We start from the raw sequence: 19,377 nt of genomic DNA, 5'->3' as shown, positions 1-19,377 counted from the left end.
TGGTATAGATACCATGAGCAAAATCAAAACAGGAAGAATGTTAATGTAGCATTCTATTTTACATGCATCATCTCATCAAACCACTTAATAATCTTACCATGTGGATAGTGGATACTCTTATCTCCATTGTGCCAACAAGCGAACTAGTACTTACGGAGGTTAAGTAACTTGTGCAGAGTCACGGGATACTGCAGATTATCGTGGTTGGTTCCCTAGATTGTCCTTAGAGGACAATGGTGGGGTTTGGTAATAAAGGCATTAATAGATATTACAGAGAATGGAATTTCTAATTCATTTTGAAATAGGAAAATGTCTCTCCTATACTGATAAAAAGTATGTTCTTTACAGTTAATGTTTCATTTTGTAAACACTGAGTTGGGATCGGTTAAAATATTAGAATAAGGCAACTATTTGATTGGAGTTTATTTTCAAGATATTTATTGAAAAAGAGATTCATTATAAGAGAAAACAGAGTTGTCTGAATCAGACAACGGCAAATGTGATGCACCTGTGTTCCCAGATTTAACCTCCACTTCGGAGGTGTGTTTAGTCGCCAACATTCCCAGAATGATAATTCCTAAGGAGGGAGGACAGTATGCAGAGGCAGTAAGTTCCTCACATTACACCAGTTCCATCCTTCCAATTACCCATGCCACTAGTCATTTTCTCTTTCACAATCTGTTCGTATTGTAAATAGTTGTGAGATTCAATTCTGTTTGATTCTATGCCCATTGTGATTTAAAATACATGATCAGTAAGAACTGATGTAGAGTCCTTACTTTAAGAAATGGGGAAAAAAAATATATATATATGCATTAAGAGTTATCTGCACACCAATTAAGCACACCCATTTACATTTTTATTTAACATTTTATTATTTCAGGGGAGAAAAATTTGTGTTTACAAAACAATACTAAGGCACAGAAGGCAGCAAGAGTATCCTCACCATGTGATTTTTAAAGATTTATTTATTTCAGAGTGGGGGGAGGTGGGGGGTAGAGGGGGGAAGGGCAGAGGGAGAAGGAGAAGCAGACTCCCCGCTGAGTGTGGAGCCCCACTGGGGCTCCATCCCACGACTGAGATCACCAACCCATACAAAACCAAGGGTCAGATCCTCAACTGACTGAGCCACCCAGGTGCCCCACCATGTGACTTTTATTTTATTTTTTTTAACAGTATACTTGCCCAATTATTTTTTTTTGTAGTTTTTAATTTTATTATATTAGTTTGTCACCATACAATACATCATTAGTTTTTGATGTAGTGATCCACGATCCATTGTTTTCGTATAACACCCAGTGCTCCATGCAGTACGTGCCCTCCTTAATACCCATCACCGGGCTAACCAATCCCCCCTCCCCCCTCCCCTCTAGAACCCTGTTTGTTTCTCAGGTCCATAGTCTCTCATGGTTCATCTCTCCCTCCAATTCCCCCCCCATTTTTCCCTTCCTTCTCCTAATGTCCTCCATGTTATTCCTTATGTCCCACAAAAAGTGAAACCATATGATAATTGACTTTCTCTGCTTGACTTATTTCGCTTAGCATAATCTCCTCCAATCCCATCCATGTTGATGTAAAAGTTGGGTATTCATCCTTTCTGATGGCTGAGTAATATTCCATTGTATATATGGACCACATCTTCTTTATCCATTCATCTGTTGAAGGGCATCTCGGCTCTTTCCACAGTTTGGCTATTGCGGACATTGCTGCTATGAACATTGGGGTGCATATGGCCCCTCTTTTCACTACATCTGTGTCTTTGGGGTAAATACCCAGGAGTGCAATTGCTGGGTCATAGGGTAGCTCTATTTTTAAATTTTTGAGGAACCTCCACACTGTTTTCCAAAGTGGCTGTACCAACTTGCATTCCCACCAGCAGTGTAAGAGAGTTCCCCTTTCTCCACAACCTCTCCAACATTTGTTGTTTCTTTCCCTGTCCATTTTTGCCATTCTAAGTGGTGTAAGTTGGTATCTCAGTGTGGTTTTGATTTGGATTTCCCTGATGGCTAATGATGATAAACATTTTCTCATGTGTCTGTTAGCCATTTGTATGTCTTCTTCAGAGAAGTGTCTGTTCATCTCTTCTGCCCACTTTTTGACTTGATTATTTGTTTTTTGGGTGTTGAGTTTGAGAAGTTCTTTATAGATTTTGGATACCAGCCCTTTATCTGTAGTGTCATTTGCAAATATCTTCTCCCATTCTGTGGGTTGTCTCTTTGTTTTGTTGACTGTTTCCTTTGCTGTGCAGAAGCTTTTTATCTTGATGAAGTCCCAAAAGTTCATTTTTGCTTTTGTTTCACTAGCTTTTGGAGATGTATCTTGAAAGAAGTTGCTGTGGGTGATGTAAAAGAGGTTACTGCCTATGTTCTCCTCTAGGATTTTGATGGATTCCTGTCTCACATTGAGGTCTTTCATCCACTTTGAGTTTATCTTTGTGAATGGTGTTATAGAATGGTCGAGTTTCATTCTTCTGCATGCGGCTGTCCAATTTTCCCAGCACCATTTATTGAAGAGACTGTCTTTTTTCCATTGCATGTTTTTTCCTGCTTTGTCCAAGATTAGTTGACCATAGAGTTGAGGGTCCATATCTGGGTTCCCTATTCTGTTCCATTGGTCTGTATGTCTGTTTTTGTGCCAGTACCATGCTGTCTTGGTGATCACTGATTTGTAATACAGCTTGAAATCGGGCAACGTGATGCCCCCAGCTTTGTTCTTCTTTTTCAACATCTCCGTGGCGATTCGGGGTCTTTTCTGATTCCATACAAATTTTAGGATTGTTTGTTCCAGCACAAACCCAAAACTATGGGTTTTTCATAGATGGATTTAATGAGCTTGAGGAATGTTCCCTCTATCCCTATACTCTGGAGAGTTTTAATCAGGAAAGGATGTTGTATTTTGTCAAATGCTTTTTCTGCATCAATTGAGAGGACCATATGGTTCTTCTCCCTCCTCTTATTAATGTGTTCTATCACATTGATTGATTTGTGAATGTTGAACCACCCTTGCATTCCGGGGACAAATCCCACTTGGTCGTGGTGGATGATCCTTTTAATGTACTGTTGGATCCTATTAGCTAGGATTTTGTTGAGGATTTTGGAATCCATATTCATCAGGGATATCAGTCTGAAATTCTCCTTTTTTATGGGGTCTTTGCCTGGTTTGGGGATTAAGGTAATGCTGGCCTCATAGAATGAGTTTGGAAGTTTTCCTTCTGTTTCTATTTTTTGAAACAGCTTCAGTAGAATAGGTATTATTTCTTCTTTGAATGTTTGGTAGAATTCCCCAGGGAATCCATCAGGCCCTGGACTCTTGTTTTTTGGGAGGTTTTTGTTCACTGCTTCAATCTCGTTACTGGTTATTGGCCTATTCAGGTTGTCAATTTCTTCCTGTTTCAGTCTTGGCAGCTTATAGGTTTCCAGGAAGGCCTCCATTTCATCCAGATTGCTCAGTTTATAGGCATATAGTTGTTGATAATAATTTCTAATAATTGTTTCTATTTCCTTGGTGTTAGTCGTGATCTCTCCCCTTTCATTCATAATTTTATTAATTTGGGTCCTTTCTCTCTTCTTCTGGATAAGTCTGGCCAGTGGTTTATCAATCTTATTAATTCTTTCAAAGAACCAACTTCTAGTGTCATTGATCTGATCTACTGTGTTTCTGGTTTCTAATTCATTGATTTCTACTCTAATTTTAATTATTTCTCTTCTAATGTGTGGCTTAGGTGTCGTTTGTTGCTTTTTCTCTAGTTCTTTAAGGTGTAGAGTTAGTTGGTGAATTCGGGATTTTTCTATTTTTTTGAGTGAGGCTTGGATGGCTATGTATTTCCCCCTTAGGACCGCCTTTGCAGTATCCCATAGGTTTTGGACCACTGTGTTTTCATTCTCATTGATTTCCATAAATTGTTTAAGTTCTTCTTTGATTTCTTGGTTGACCCAAACATTCTTGAGCAGAGTGGTCTTTAGCTTCCAAGTGTTTGAATTTCTGCCAAATTTTTTCTTGTGATTGAGTTCCAGTTTTAGAGCATTGTGGTCTGAGAATATGCAGGGAATAATCTCAATCTTTTGGTATCGGTTGAGACCTGATTTGTGACCCAGTATATGGTCTATTCTGGAGAAAGTTCCATGTGCGCTCAAGAAGAATGAGTATTCTGTTGTTTTAGGGTGGAATGTTCTGTAAATGTCTATGAGGTCCATCTGGTCCAATGTATCATTCAAAGCTCTTGTTTCCTTGTTGATTTTCGGCTTAGATGATCTGTCCATTGATGAGAGTGGAGTATTGAGGTCTCCTACAATTAACGTATTGTTATCAATATGACTCTTTATTTTGGTTAACAGTTGGCTTATGTATATGGCTGCTCCCATGTTGGAGGCATAGATATTTACAATTGTTAGATCTTCTTGTTGGATAGACCCTTTAAGAATGATATAGTGTCCTTCTGTCTCTCTTATTACAGACTTTAGTTTAAAATCTAATTTGTCTGATATAAGAATTGCTACCCCAGCTTTCTTTTGAGGTCCGCTGGCATGGAAGATGGATCTCCATCCCTTCACTTTCAGTCTGGATGTATCTTTAGGTTCAAAATGAGTCTCTTGTAGACAGCATATGTATGGGTCCTGTCTTTTTATCCAATCTGCGACCCTGTGCCGTTTTATGGGAGCGTTTAGGCCATTCACGTTGAGAGTGATTATTGAAAGATATGAATTAATTGTCATCATGTTGCCTGTGAAGACGTTGTTTTTATAGATTGTCCCTGTAAATTTCTGTTGTAGATCACTCTTGGGGTCTTTCTCCTTTTATAGAACCCCCCTTAATATTTCTTGCAGGGCTGGCTTAGTGGTCACATATTCTTTCAACTTCTGCCGGTCGTGGAAGCTCTGCATCTCTCCATCCATTCTAAATGAAAGCCTTGCCGGATAAAGTATTCTTGGCTGCATGTTCTTCTCAGTTAGTACTCTGAATATGTCTTGCCAGGCCTTTCTGGCTTGCCAGGTCTCTGTGGATAGGTCTGACATTATTCTGATGTTCCTCCCTCTGTACATAAGGAATCTCTTCCCCCTAACTGCCCTTAAGATGGTTTCCTTGGTTCTAAGATTTGCAAGTTTTACTATTACACGCCGGGGTGTTGGCCTGTTTTCCTTGATCTTAGGAGGGGTCCTCTCTGCCTCTAGGACTCGAATGTTTGTTTCATTCCCCAGATGAGGGAAGTTCTCAGCTACGATTTGCTCAAATACATCTTCTAGCCCTCTCTCTCTCTCCACTCCCTCCGGGATTCCAACTATTCTGACATTGGAACGCCTCATGGTGTCACTTATTTCTCTAATTCTATTTTCATGGATTCTGAGTCGTTTTTCCCTGGCCTCCTCTTTTCCCTTTTTATCTAGTATACTGTCTTCCAGATCGCTTATTCTCTCTTCTGTCTCAGTTACCCTAGCTGTTAGATTATCTAGATTGGATTGGATCTCATTGATAGCATTTTTAAGTTCTGCCAATTCACCTTTTATTTCTGCCCTTAGAGACTCTATGTTGCCATTAATTGATTTCTCCATTCCAGCCATTGCCTTCACAATTGCTAGCCTGAATTCCATCTCTGACATCTTGGTTATGTCTGCATCCATTTGTAAATCTGCAGCATAAGTCATCATCTCTGAGTCTTTTCTGTTTTGGGGGCTCCTCCTCCTAGTCATTCTGTTGACGGGTGTTTGAGGGAATGTATAGAGTCGAAATTATTGACCAGAACCCAAGCAAGATGCACCTGTTTTCTTGGGACCTTAGGGTTGCTGGCCTCTTGTTTTCCCAGCCTGTCTTCTGCAGGAGGGGCCTGCCATGCTGTTACTCAGGCAACCCTGTTTGGGCGGAGTTGCCCTGCACCCCTGTGGCGGGGGATGGGCTCAGTGGGAATCAGTCTTTGGGGCTTTTGTTCTCTGGCGCCTTTCCCTGGCGGCTTTTCGCGTCTCTTCCGCAAGTCAGAGCAGAAGAGACCGTTTCCAACCCCCTGCCTCAGAGCAGAGAGACCTCAGTCTGTTCTTCAGTGAGCTCTCCAGGCCACACCATCTCCGTTTCTGTCCGTGCTGCTATAAACTGCAGCGTCCTGGGTTTTGCATCCCTCCGCAGTGCCCCCAGTCCTGCCTCCAGGTCGGGGCATGTCTCTGCCCTTTGTGCTTCTAAAACCGCCAGCCGCTCCCAATTCGCACGCGTGACTCTGCAGCTTGGGGTTTCCACCCCCGGGGGGTTGCAGTTCACCTGCACGACCCGGGCGCACCGGGTTTCTGTCTCGGAGGCTGCAGTTCACATGCGCGTGACCGTTGCTCCGGTTTCTGTCCGGGGGGGCTGCAGTTCACGTGCGCGACCCCCACCGGTCTGGTTTTCCCCCCCAGGGGCTGCCCTAAAGTTCTTTCCCGATGCTACAGGTCTGCGAGTCTGTGCCCCGTCCACACTGTGCGAGGCTGTCACTCACCGGCGGTGTAGGATCCCCACAGCCAGGCACCCTCCCGCCGCCCTTTATCCTCCGAAATCTGCCCGCAGGATCACAGCTCTCCGCTTCGTACCTCAAAACCAACCGCCTGCGATATTCTGTTTGTAGAGATCCAGATCTTCTTACATCTCAGGCTGGTTTCATGGGTGCTCAGAGTGGTCTGGTAGATATCCAGCTCAATTCCGGGGACCAGTTGGAATAGGGTCCCCTACTCCTCCGCCATCTTTCCCCCCCTCCATCCACCATGTGACTTTTAAAAAGCTCATACACGATATGCATAAGTATATGCATACTGACTTATAAGTCAAACATAAGTCGTCAGAAGGTGTGCTTAAAGAGCCAAATGATCCCATATTCATATAATACTTTAATTTCTGTCTCCCACTGCCCTATCAATTTTATTCCATGGGGACAGTCTTCCCTTGACCCTTCCACATTCTACTAAGTAATCTCTTCCCAAATCACTGTCCCAAAACAGCTATTTTAACATGAGTTGCAGTAATTATGACAGAATGAACTTTCTTAATTGTTCCCAAATACATATATCCATTCATCCATACATCCACCCATCCATCTATCTAAACAGCTAGCTAGCTAGATGGATATATGTTTGTATATGTATATCTATCTATCTATCCATATATATATGTAGAGAGAGAGAGAAAAAGTAGACAGAGATACAGAAAGGGAGAAGACACAGCCATGCAGTTTGAAGATAGAGAAGATGAGAAAGCCAAGTGACTTTTCTATAAATTTATAATATTTAGTATATAAGTTAGCAACTATAAGACAAGCCAAAAAACTCTAAAAATAGTCATCCCAAAATATAACTAAAAAACACTACAACAAGGATGATGACCACCACCATCCAGTTTAGGACTGTGGTCAATTTAAATGTGAGTGAACAGCAGAATGAAGTGAATCTTCAAAAGAAACACATAATTTCAACATTAAATTGAAGTATTTTCTAGACCAGTATTAAGTTATCTAAAGGAACTTACTGTGATGATTGCTCCTGAGCACCTGAAGGTGTGACTAGTGTGACTGGGAAACTGAATTTTTAAGTTTCTTTAATTGTAAGTAAATAGGTACATGTGGCTAAGGTATTGTACAGTGCGGAACAAGACCAAAAAAAAAAAGTCGGCTTATCACACAAGGTTCCAAAATGTTTTATAATATGATAAGTAAAATAAACTTTTACTACAAAGTTACTATCCAAAACAATATATAACATCTGCATGGTATACTTTCTTCACAAGCTGTGAAGAAGATTCTACCAAAACTTGAAAAATACTACCTCTCTGGAGTACCACACCACTATAGTTTAAAAACAGGTACATTCCCCTTTATCAGGAATAGTTTTGGTTTTCTAGAAAAGCATTTTCCCCCAAGCCCCCCCAGAATAATAACTTAAAAACCTAAGACTGCATACTGAATTTCCCAGAATGACAAGAGCCAAAGTCTTTAAGAACTCTTGTAACCCAAATTTGAAGCTTGTGATTATGTTTCAAAATTCTACCAAAAAGGAAGACAGCAAGCAAACAAGCTAAAAACCTTCTATTCTATTCCCCGTGAGCCTGTGAGCCTTCCACGCTGCACTTTCCCCCCCACTTCTATGGAACTGTGGAGATATAATGGACATACAGCTCCGCGTAAGTTTAAGGTATGCCGCATAATGATTTGACATGCATAGTGCGAAATGATTACCAAAAGAAGTTTGGCTAGCATCCATCTTCTTATCTAGTTAGAATTTGTTTTTCCCTTGTGATGCGAACTTTTCGAATCTACCCTCAGAACTTTCTAACATACCCTACTGCAGTGTTAACTACAGTCATCACGTTGCACGTTTCAAGCCGCACTTCTCCGCCCTGCACACACGCGATTCGGCTCTCCGTACGCGCGCACCTCCGGGCTCCGCACACGCGCGCCTCCGAGCCTCCACAGCGTCCCCGTGCCTGCTCGAGCCGGTCCCCGCCTTACCTTTCTCGCTGACGCTCTCGCTCTCGAGCTCCACGTCCTCGCAGCTGGTGTACTCCGGCGTGGACACGCCCTCCTCCTCGGAGCTGCTCACAGACATCTGCCGCTTCTTCCCGCCCCTCTTGGACCGGTGCGGCTTGGGCGGGGACGGCCGCACGGACTCGGACTGATCAGAGCTCAAGGAGTCGTTCCGCAGCATGGTCTCCACCTTCTCGCGCTTGGACTTCCTGATGAGGACGGCCGAGCTGGGGTCCAGGCGGCTCTGCTTCCTGAGGGGCTCCTGGGCTTTGGGCTCCAGGGCTTCTGCGGGGACCGGCCCATGCCTGGGTGCCGGCGGGCTGTGGTTCGTGAGCTGCTTGGCGCCCGGCGCCCTGGCTTCCGCAGTCCTCTCGGCCGAATAGGCCCGCGGCGACTCCGGCGGCGAGGCCCTGGCGGCGGCCGGGGCGCGCTTGCCGGCCTTGCTCTCGGGCAGCGCGGCGCCCGCCTCGGTGCGCGGCAGCGCCACGTCGCTGTGGCGCCGCTCGTGCCTCGCGCGGGACACTCGGGCGTGCATGCGCATCTGCTGCTCCTCCGGCGGCGGTTTCACGGGGTACCGCGCCAGGTTCGGATCGCTGCGGTACCTGGTCTGGTACTCCTCCTCTTTCCTTTGCTTCTCGTCGTCCACCGCTTTGCGATCCTCTCGTTTTCCCGGCACGTCGGGGTAGTCCTGTGACCGCCCTTTCTCAAGCCTTCGGCTTTCCCGCCTTTCTTTCCGCTCGCGTTCTTCCACGGCCCCCTCTCCTGGCTGCACCGAGGACTTCGGCACGCGTTTCCGCTCGCTCTTCTGGGCTCCTTTACCATTCTGCTCAGAGAGCCCTGGAGTCTTCTTCCTATGATATACGGGAACACGAAGAGGGAAAGCAATGTATAAAGCTAAAAATGAAGACCAGACCTAAGAAACATCGTTTCTTCGCATTCCATTTAAATCCTTTCAAATGATTCGTTATAATTGAATGTCTAATTAAGCTATATGATAACCACATTAAACCTGTGTATCTGATTAGCTTTCTAAATAAAGCTTCTTTACATTACAGCATCTTAAGGAACTTTAAAAGTTGTTTTCACATTTCAAATTCTCCATAAATTAACTAGGTGAATAAAAGCCACCAATAAATCAATTCAATAAATGAACAAGTTGTATGCTAAATTATGCTGTAAATGAGACTTAAAAATGTTTTAGATGAAACTAATTTATGTAATAATATAGTAGCAAAAAATATACACATGTCAGTTCAGTTCTAAATATATACTTGAATATATCTGGACAATACATACGGACAATCATAAAAGAAATGTGAATACAAGTATGTTCATTTCAAAAATTAAATCTAGTAGCACTTCTTTAATAGTAGAACAAAAGTAATTTTGACAAGATCATGTGCACCCACTTTTAAGGGAGCTGGTTAGGAAAAAAAAAAATGGTTGAACCTTAGCCTTCATTTTACCTCCCTTGGGCAGGTAATCTCCCTTGGGCAGAAATATTGAAGTATTTCAAATTATTATTCATTTTCCCTCCTTCCCCCTCTTTTTTTCCCTCTCCCCCATTTCAGAACACAGTACCAAAAAAACCCACACACAACAGTTTTGTGTTCTACTTTTCTCTCCATCCTGTTGAAGGCACTGTAAAGATAAGAGTTTGGCAATATTTAAATCTTGTAGATATATCACTCATTTGCCCCTTTCAGCCCTTTTTGGTACACTGGAGTGCACCTAATTTGGGAAAGTTCCAGCAATTATACCAGAAGTTACAAAAAGTGGGGGCCTTGTCTAAAGTGTCCTGATACTATATGATATACCACACTACTAAGGTGGGAACAACCTAAGCTTTTTTTTTTTTTTTTTTTAAATCTTGAGGCCCATAGAGGGCTTTCCAAGGGAACATCTTTTGACTGAAAGTACAAAAGCAGACGTCATGAATAAAAATCAAGAAAAAATGCAAGATGAGAAAAAGGGCAATTTCTATTGTGGGTTACCAAAGTAGTAGTTGCTATGATATACCTTGGGGTCAGTTTGAGGAGGGCCCAGTAATGGTGGAAAGAAAAGGTGAAGGGTTTCAAATGGCATAGGTAAGCAAAATAGCATGGCAAATTCTGCTTTAGACATTTAGTTCACATTGGTCTTTTGAAGTGAAAGGGATTTTCATCAGAGTGTGGAATTCCAAGGGTGGCTCTGCAGTTTAACAATGTAAGGAGTCCAGTAGGAACATATATTAATGATCAAATATAGTTTTCATAGAAGTGTGAGGATTGTACCGCATTTAGTAGCTCATGAAGGCACAGTGGATCTTGGTAGAAGCTTATATTGAATCAATTTACTTTCCTTGAAATGCTGATAAATGATGCTTACCTCCCAAAGTTCACATGAGCATTAGAGAGACCATCTGTGACAATGCTTTATGGAATACTAGAGTGCCATGCAAATGGAAGGAGTTCTTCAGTCTTTCTGATCTTTGCTTCCCTGAGTATGCCTTTCCTCACTTCTCCCTCTAATTATTCCATTTCCACTAGCTCCTGAAGAATTCTTCAATAAATTTAAACAGACTGACAACATTCTTTTGATCTCACTTATCTCCCCAAAGTTGCCACCCATCTCTTCTTTTCCTTCTATACCCCCAATGATCTCAGTATTTTCTTAAGTACTTATATCATCAGTAACATATAATCAGCAACAGCATTTGTCCCTATCAATCTTCTTCAAATTTCATCTAAAAGTTGCTTCTCTGTCCTTATTCCTGAAATCTTTGTAGTTTTTCTTTTTTTACCATATGTCAAAAACAGGTTTCATATTTTCCCCTAAAAAACTTTACAGCTCCAAATTCTCTTACTTAAAGGTATCATTTTCTGACCAATCCCAAATTACACCTTTAATAGTTTTGGGTTTTTTTAACCCACAATGCTCTGTCACCAAAAACTATCCATTATACCTTCACTGAACTATCTCTGGTGTCCTCCGTGTGTCCTCTGTACATAGTTTAGGTGCACTCATTCTCTCTTTCTGAAATGTCCCCTCCTACCCTGTCTACCTACCCTATAACTCCTGGATATCCTAGAAAGCCTAATTCAGAAGGCACCTCCTCTTTCCTGTGGCTCCCAAAGTACTACATGTATTTTCTAGCTTTGATCAAATCAGCCTCTGGTACAGTAAATTGCCCAGGTGTCTGTCTTCCCTAGGATTTAGTGTGGTGTCTTCCCTAGGATCTGTCAGAAAAGGAATCATGTCTTAATCATACTTATATTCTGGTTCCTGGCACAGTGTTTGCTTAAACACACAACGGCTACTGGCTTGAATATGGCTACGTTCACTGAATGCCTCCCGTGTGCCAGCTTCTGAACACATGTTCCCATTTCACCCTTGCCACAGCCCTGCAAGATGGGTTGTTGCTGCCTGGTGTGACAGAAGCAGGACTGGAAGATCTGCTTAACTTAGAAGTCCTTGATGTTATTCTATGGGCTTTGTCTGAAAAGGGGAACCAAAGCCTTCCTTGGAGCCTACTCTCCCACCCAGTGGGATGCATAAGGATCATACAAACAAAAGCAGCAAACCTAGTCTTAACAACAGCAACCAGCCTCATAAAGAAGGGCTATATCCTCCTTGTTAACACTGTCTCCCAGTGCATAGCCTCCTGTCTGGTCGTAAATGCACTGCTGAATGAAGGAATGAATCAATTAAAGTAAATTATCTGATCATGTTAGCCCATGCTAAAACCCTCCGTAGCTTTCTATTATTCCTAGGATAAAAATCTATAAAATTTAACCTGGCCAAAAGGCCCAGTATGACTTGGGCCCTGATACCTAACCAGCCACCTCTCCTGGGCTCTTCCCTGCTCTCCTCTGCTACTCACGCTCTTGGCAGTGGGCATCCTTTAGGTTCTCCCATGAGAACTTGTTTCCTCAGGCGACATGCCTGTGCATCTACCTGGAGTCCTCATCGTCACCTGGTTCACTCCTAGTCACTTGTCAGAGCTCAGCATAAAAGAAATGTCCTCAAAGAAGGTACCTGTGTACCTTCCACTGGGTCAGGTTTCTCACATTCTCTCAGAGCACACTTTCCATTAGAGTGCTAATTCTATAAGTGAATAAATGATCTAAGAGCTTTTCTGAGTTCAAGGCTGGAAGTCAGTATCTCACTCGGGTAACTTGTTTACCTGTGTGCATGTTATGCAAGAAAAGCTTTTCCACAAAGGTCTCCTTGAGGAATGATGCATTCTAGAGATAAGCAAAGCACCTCAGGGCTGTTGTTGCCTTCCATGTGGGGCCTGAGAAGAAGTACCTCCACATATTCCTCTTAATAGCAGTTAAATTCTTGAAAATAGGCTTAGTCTCAATACAAAACCTTGCCTTTGCTTACAGGGTTGACGAACTATTACCTCTCTCTCGGAGGTTCACTTCTAGACCTGGATGAAGCCTGCTTCTGTTCGGGCCCCACGGCTTGCTGTGAGGACTCAGCCCCTTTGCTCCTGTCTGGTTGAGCGCTGGGAGGAGCTGTGTCCTGGGAGGAGGCAGCTGCTGTGCTCAGGGGTGTCTGCGACCGGGATCGCTCTTGGAGCCGTGCTTTCTTTTCTCTTGGTACCTCAGAACCAGTATCGCTTAAGGCTCCATCCTGACTTGGCTGCTGAGGGCCACTTCCAAAGAACCACGCCCCAGATTTGGTTAAGATTTCTTGTTGCTTTCGACATAAATTGCATACCCACATAACCTATTTAAAGAAGAGAGAACAATATAAATTTTCTATGCCAGTTGGAAGTAGTTTCTCTTTAGCACATATTAAAATATCTTTTCGGGGAAAGAAGAATGCTTGTCATCTTTACACTTATCCTTGTGAATTTCTTATGAAAATGATCCTTGCACAAGTCACAGGCAAGTACATGAAGGCCTAGACTGGCACCCATCTGAAATCACAGCGCCTCTAGGTTACCGAAGTAGTGTTTTTTCCTGGTGTTCTAACCCTATAATTCTGAGTTTCCTCTTACCATGTATCCATCACACTTTGTATGACTGAATCTGAAGTTTCTTTTAAAATATATGTTAGTAAAAATGTTCTGAGCGGGGTTGGATTGATTACAAAAATGTTTTAAAGAGCCACAGAATTAATATTTATGTACATAAACCTCAGTGTCTCAAAGGATGTAGAAAATATCTGTCTTCTCAAAACTTATGCATTATTAAAGCCAATATTAAAAGATAATCATATGGAACAAACAATAAAAGATAGGCACAAAAGAAAAGGTCAAGCTGTATATCTTCTCTAGCTTATTAGTAATACACTAACCTTGGGTTTATATTATGCTATAAAAGTTTCCACGCACATATTTACTAGAGCAATAAATTTGGGGCTGGGTGTATTCATATGAGACTACTCTGATACCATTTCCACTTGAGATGTTATTTTGGAACAGTCATCTAGAAACATATCCACTGATAAATTATAAGATGTTTTACCACTTAAAATAAATCTATACATCAGCTCTCCTCTTGGTGGCATTTAAAATGAATGTAATAATGAGGACAACACCAAGTAGGCGGAGCTAAAATAGGTGCCTACGGCCCTGAGAGCCTTCTTCCAAATACCTCCAGTCCCTCTGCTTTGTGGTATAATTATACCTCCCTGCCTCATTTGCTTTCCTCTGAACACACGTCGGTTTTCCTTTGTGCTTCAGAAACAGCACCCACCGGAAAGGCTGCTCACCAAACTCCAGGCCCTTGTTTTCACAAATACTGACTCAGTCAACAGTTACTCAAAAAAATCACAAATGGATGAATAAGTCCCAGGTAGATTAAGTGAGAAACAATATTAAGATAGTAAAAGATGAAGCCTTGCTTACTGGCAAAAGGAGAAAATGTACTAGTAAAAACATTTCGATGAATAGGAGAAAAACTACAATGGTAGCTATAAAATAAGATAAAAGGTAAAGTGAGAGTAAGAAAAAGATGGAGAAAAATAATATATTTTTGACAAAGGGAAGTTCATCTACTTGAACTGTTAAGAACTGTTGCTTTCCAGCAAGAAAACTCAAATGAATTCATAATATGGGGAAAACTAAGACTTAGTGATGTTTACTATAAAAAATTTAAGATTGACACAGTTAATTAATGCATTCCTCTACGCTTCCGCAGGTCATAAAATGAAGTGAACTAGATTCACAAAAGCAGTTAGTTGACTTCCCGTTTGCTAAGATGTTAAACAGTTCATTTCATAAGCCTATAACAAAATAAAGGAATTATGGAATATATCTGTAATTTAAAATGCTTCCCAAATGAGGAGATATTGTGCACGATGTATCATGATCTCTTTAGGTCATAAATAAGGTCCCTCAGAAATCCTGATTGATTGAACATAGTCTTAACAAGGATAACATTATAAAGGCAATATCCCCGGGGCCAGGACTTCATGCCAATAATATGGTTATCCTCTGCCCAGACCCTGGATGGGGACAGGTGATATGCTTCCTCACTGGTTGCCTCTTTAGCTGACCAAACAGTAATGAGGTCTGAAATCACGCAATTCAAAGAGATTGGTGAGAATCTTTGACTATTTTATATCACTAAGGAGAAATTAAATTTGTATTTACTACACTATAAGCAAAATATTATTCATTATCAAAAGTAAGTCCTTTTCTACAAAATACTAAGGTATATTTCGGATAAATATAAATTTCACTTAGAGCAATACAGGAAACACAATAAAATATACAATTTATACAAAAATTCCAAAATGGAGTTAAGTTAAATAAAGAGGCAGAAAGGAACATTAAAATACTGGTAAAAAAGAAGGGTAAAGGAGACTCTTCTTTGTATATTTGAATATTTTCTAGAAAATTGTTATCATAATCTTATTTAGATTGTTTCATATTTTTTTAAAGATTTTATTTACTGGGGTGCCTGGGTGGCTGCCTTCAGCTCAGGTCATGATCCCAGCGTCCTGGGATTGAGCCCCATGTCAGGTTCCTTCCTCAGCGGGGAACCTGCTTCTCCCTCTCACTCTGCCTGCAGCTCTGCCTACTTGTGTTCTCTGTCTCTGTCAAATAAATAAATACATAATTTTAAAAATTTATTTGAGAGAGAGAGAGCATACACGCATAAGCCAGGGAAGTAGAGTCCACCCTGAGTGTAAGCCAGACACAAGGCCCAATCTCACAACCCTGAAATCATGACCTGAGCTGAAACAAAGAGTTGGATGTTTAACCCACTGAGCCACCCAGGCACCCCAATTTTCATATTTTTAAGTGTTATAAAGATGGGCCAATGAAAAGTAATTGACAGATTTGGGCAAGTTCCAAATTTTGAATATGTGCAGAACTGCCACAGGAGTGATAAAAGCAAACAAAATATGGTTATTATTAAATATTATTACAATTAAATATTAAAATTCATTTAATTTCATTTCAAATTGATTCAAAAGGTCACAGTTAGTACCTAGAAGCAACAACTTTAATATTTTCAAAATATTATTTATTCATTTAAGTCTGGATGTTTCATTAATTTTGTCTATTTTTAACACAGGAAAAATTTTTCCTATACTTTATTTTCTTGTGCACACATTTTAAATTTTGTATTTCAAAATTAATTATAAGTTTGGTCAATCTATACTCTAATCTGAAATCAAAAGTAACTATAAAAATAAAAATACTTTTTATTAAAATATTATCTCCCAATCTCTACCATTAGTTATATAAATTACTCTTGCCACAGAGTTTGCAAATAAAAAAGAAACTCTTTACATGTGTTGTAAGGAAAAAAGATGACAATACAATAGAACATTTGTTGTACTTTTCAACACAGTTCATATCAAACATTTCAGGCATGTATAAAAATGAGCCAAACAGTTGCTGAGAAGCAACACCGTTATAAATTTTTACCAATTGTCTTTTTGAATTTATTATCAAGTATTATGCTTGCCTACAACTATAGGCAATCCAAAAAGTGAGATAATAATCCAAAAGGGATTTTTTTAAAAAGGACAAGACACAGGGCGCCTGGGTAGCTCAGTTGGTTAAACGACTGCCTTCAGCTCAGGTCATGATCCTGGAGTCTCGGGATCGAGTGCTGCATCGGGCTCCCTGCTCGCCGGGGAGCCTGCTTCTCCCTCTGACCCTCCCCCCTCTCATGTGCTCTCTCATTCTCTCTCTCTCAAATAAATAAATAAAATCTTAAAAAAAAAAAAGGACAAGACACAAATCTTTCTACAAAAAAATTCAATTTATTTAAAATACACACACACACACACACACACCTTTTTAAAGACTGCACCATGCAGGATTATACCCTGATTAAGTACCCTGGGATGTGTTCCAAACTAATCTAAACCAAAGCAAGTCTGTGTAATACCTTATCTTAACAATTTACAGATGTTAAGCAACCAAATACTAACTTAAATGAAAGATTATTGTGATGGAACATGGTTTCTGAAACTCCATGCCATACATCAGAAATATGAACATTTGAAAATTTTATTCAGAACTTTTGCACTAACAACATTTTAAATTCCATTTAAGGAATCCTTAAGAAATACAGTAGACCATTTTGTGGCAGAAAAATGATATTCAGATGGAAGAAATACTTTATATTTGCCTTCACATGAAATGTTTACAGATCCAGACACACAGAGCAGAAAAAATGAGCCTTAGATTTACTCTCAATGATATTACTAAGGTGATTCATGGCAATGAGGTACAGAATTCCTATATTAATACAAATGTGTTGCTTATAAAAATCCATCTGAGGTCATTAGGATTGTAACATAAAGAATAAATATAAGCATGAAGATTTTTTTTAGAAAAGATCAAATGTGAAAATACTGACTTTTATTCAAAGATAGTTACACTACCATTTTGAAAAACATGGAAAAGAAAACAGGATATTTGGCTTTATTATAGATGTCGCATTTTCTGAGTACCTTTATTCATTTTCCTTACTTTCTCTATTCAGCGAAGGCACTCTAGCAGAAGCTGGGGACAAAATTATCAAGGTGATATTTCAACTTTTTTGACAATAGTAGATGAGATAGAAGAAAATAACTGATAACTAAGTAGGTGAAAATGAGAGTTCTCTTTGACACTTGTTTCTGTGTGTGTGTGTGTGTGTATGTATTTCTCCCAGTCTTTTGTTATTTTTGTTACTATTTCATGGATTTACGTTTTTCCTTTTGAAAGCTTATAAAATACATGAGCAAAGAAGTGAACTGATATATATTAGGCTTTAATAGGGTCTCTCTGGTTGCTGTGTTAAGCATAAAATGTAGGGAATCAATTGTGGAATTTTTGTGAACTGAATTCTAATATTGCTAATTTTTTTCTCTTTTGGTTCATCTTTGACAGATGTTTCCCTATCCTTAGATTATCTACTTGTGTAATTTTGTTGGAGGCACATTTTATATATAGCACAAGACTGAACTATTTCTTTTTATTCAATCAAAGAATCTTTGTGTTTTAGTAGCATCCAAATACACACCAATACTTATTTTCTATGTCCTGACTGACATTAAAATATGTTCCTCCATTGAGACATAAGATATGGTATAAGATGTTCTTCCATTCATGGAAAGTCAATGCACACACCTGCACTCTGGATACAAACCTTCTGCCCAGTGAGGACTTCATTCATTCACTGACCCCTTCATTTTCCTGTGTATTCAAACTTGCCTTCTCTATTACTCCTTCCATCTTAGCATATAACTATTTAAGCATATAAAATAATCAAAACTTTTCTTTGAACTTGTTCTCTCTCTAATCACTTTTTCTCTATCCTCTTTAAAATCAAGATACCTCAAAAAAACTAAAAATAAAGAAAATAAAATCAAGCTACCTGATAAAGTAACTTAAATTAATACCCTCTCCACTTCCTTATATCCTCTTTATTTCTCAACAATCGGACTCTAGTCCCCACAGCTGTATTTAATTATCTTTCATAGACATTAGTGATCTCTTCCATGGTGCTAATTTCACTTATAGACACTGAATATATGGAATTTGTCATTACCTATCTTTTTTGGTTTCTGGATATTAATGATAATGTTCTGTTCTGGTCTAATCTAACTTGCATTACCTCCTCTCATATTCCTCTATAAAAATCTTCCTTCTTCACTCTCTTATTAAATGTTAATGTTACACAGAGCTCCATTTTTGCTTCTCTGCATTTCTTACTCCAATAGATTCCATGTGAGATGGAAACAGGATTTCCATATTTTTATCACAACCCCTTCTGAAAAATATTTTTCAGAAGGCTTATATAATAAATGAGTATTTGTTTAAAAAATTGTACAGATGACTACTACATTAACACATTATTTCCATTATAAAAATGCAAATAGAAACTAAATCAATGAGATTTAAAAAGAAAATAGCACTTTAATTTTATTTTGTATCAAAATAGACTATCCTATACTATAAACTTTAGACTTTAAAATCATAATCTCTAGCTTAGGCATCTAGTAGATACCCTCTTATCTATTGCATATGGCCAATTGAATGTAACACAGGAGCCTCAAACTTAAAACATACCAAATTGAAATGACTGTTTTCCACAAAACTTGCTCTTGTCCTTTATTGTTTTCTCAGTTAATAATACCACCACCCACACAGTAAACCAAGCAATTAATCTGAGGATGTTCCTAGTCTACTCTCTCCCTAATGCTTCATCAAATCTTAACTCTGATTTCTGAATATCATGACTCAAATTTGCTTCCTCACATCTATTCCCACTGTACTGACTTATTTGAGGTCGTGATCTCTTCATATCAAGATTTCTATAACTGATATCCTAACAGATTTCCCCCCTCCTATTATTGCCCCTGCAATAAATCTTCCAACCCATTTTCACATCTTCCAAAATTTAAATTTGACAAAATAAATCCCTGTATTCAAGATATAATTATAACTCTTTGTTTAGCATACT

General features: G+C 39.8%; 1 protein-coding gene across 1 annotated transcript in view; it reads right to left on the bottom strand.

The window, feature by feature from the left end:
* RIMS1 (regulating synaptic membrane exocytosis 1) overlaps positions 1–19,377 on the bottom strand; it is a 289,231-nt gene that overhangs the window by 211,797 nt on the left and 58,057 nt on the right. Inside the window, exons 2-3 of the mRNA XM_034991516.1 lie at positions 12,855–13,183; positions 8,453–9,318 (exon numbers count right to left, since the gene is read on the bottom strand). Of these exons, the coding sequence (XP_034847407.1) occupies positions 8,453–9,318; positions 12,855–13,180 (1,192 nt within the window). The 5' untranslated portion in view covers positions 13,181–13,183. The remainder of the gene's footprint in view (positions 1–8,452; positions 9,319–12,854; positions 13,184–19,377) is intronic.

Source organism: Mirounga leonina, unplaced genomic scaffold (genome assembly GCF_011800145.1).
Source record: "Mirounga leonina isolate KUSES-001 unplaced genomic scaffold, KU_Mleo_1.0 Mir_53, whole genome shotgun sequence".
Lineage (NCBI taxonomy): Eukaryota > Metazoa > Chordata > Mammalia > Carnivora > Phocidae > Mirounga > Mirounga leonina.
The sequence above is the reverse complement of the archived record's forward strand: the minus strand, read 5'-3'. Positions and strand labels throughout refer to the sequence as shown.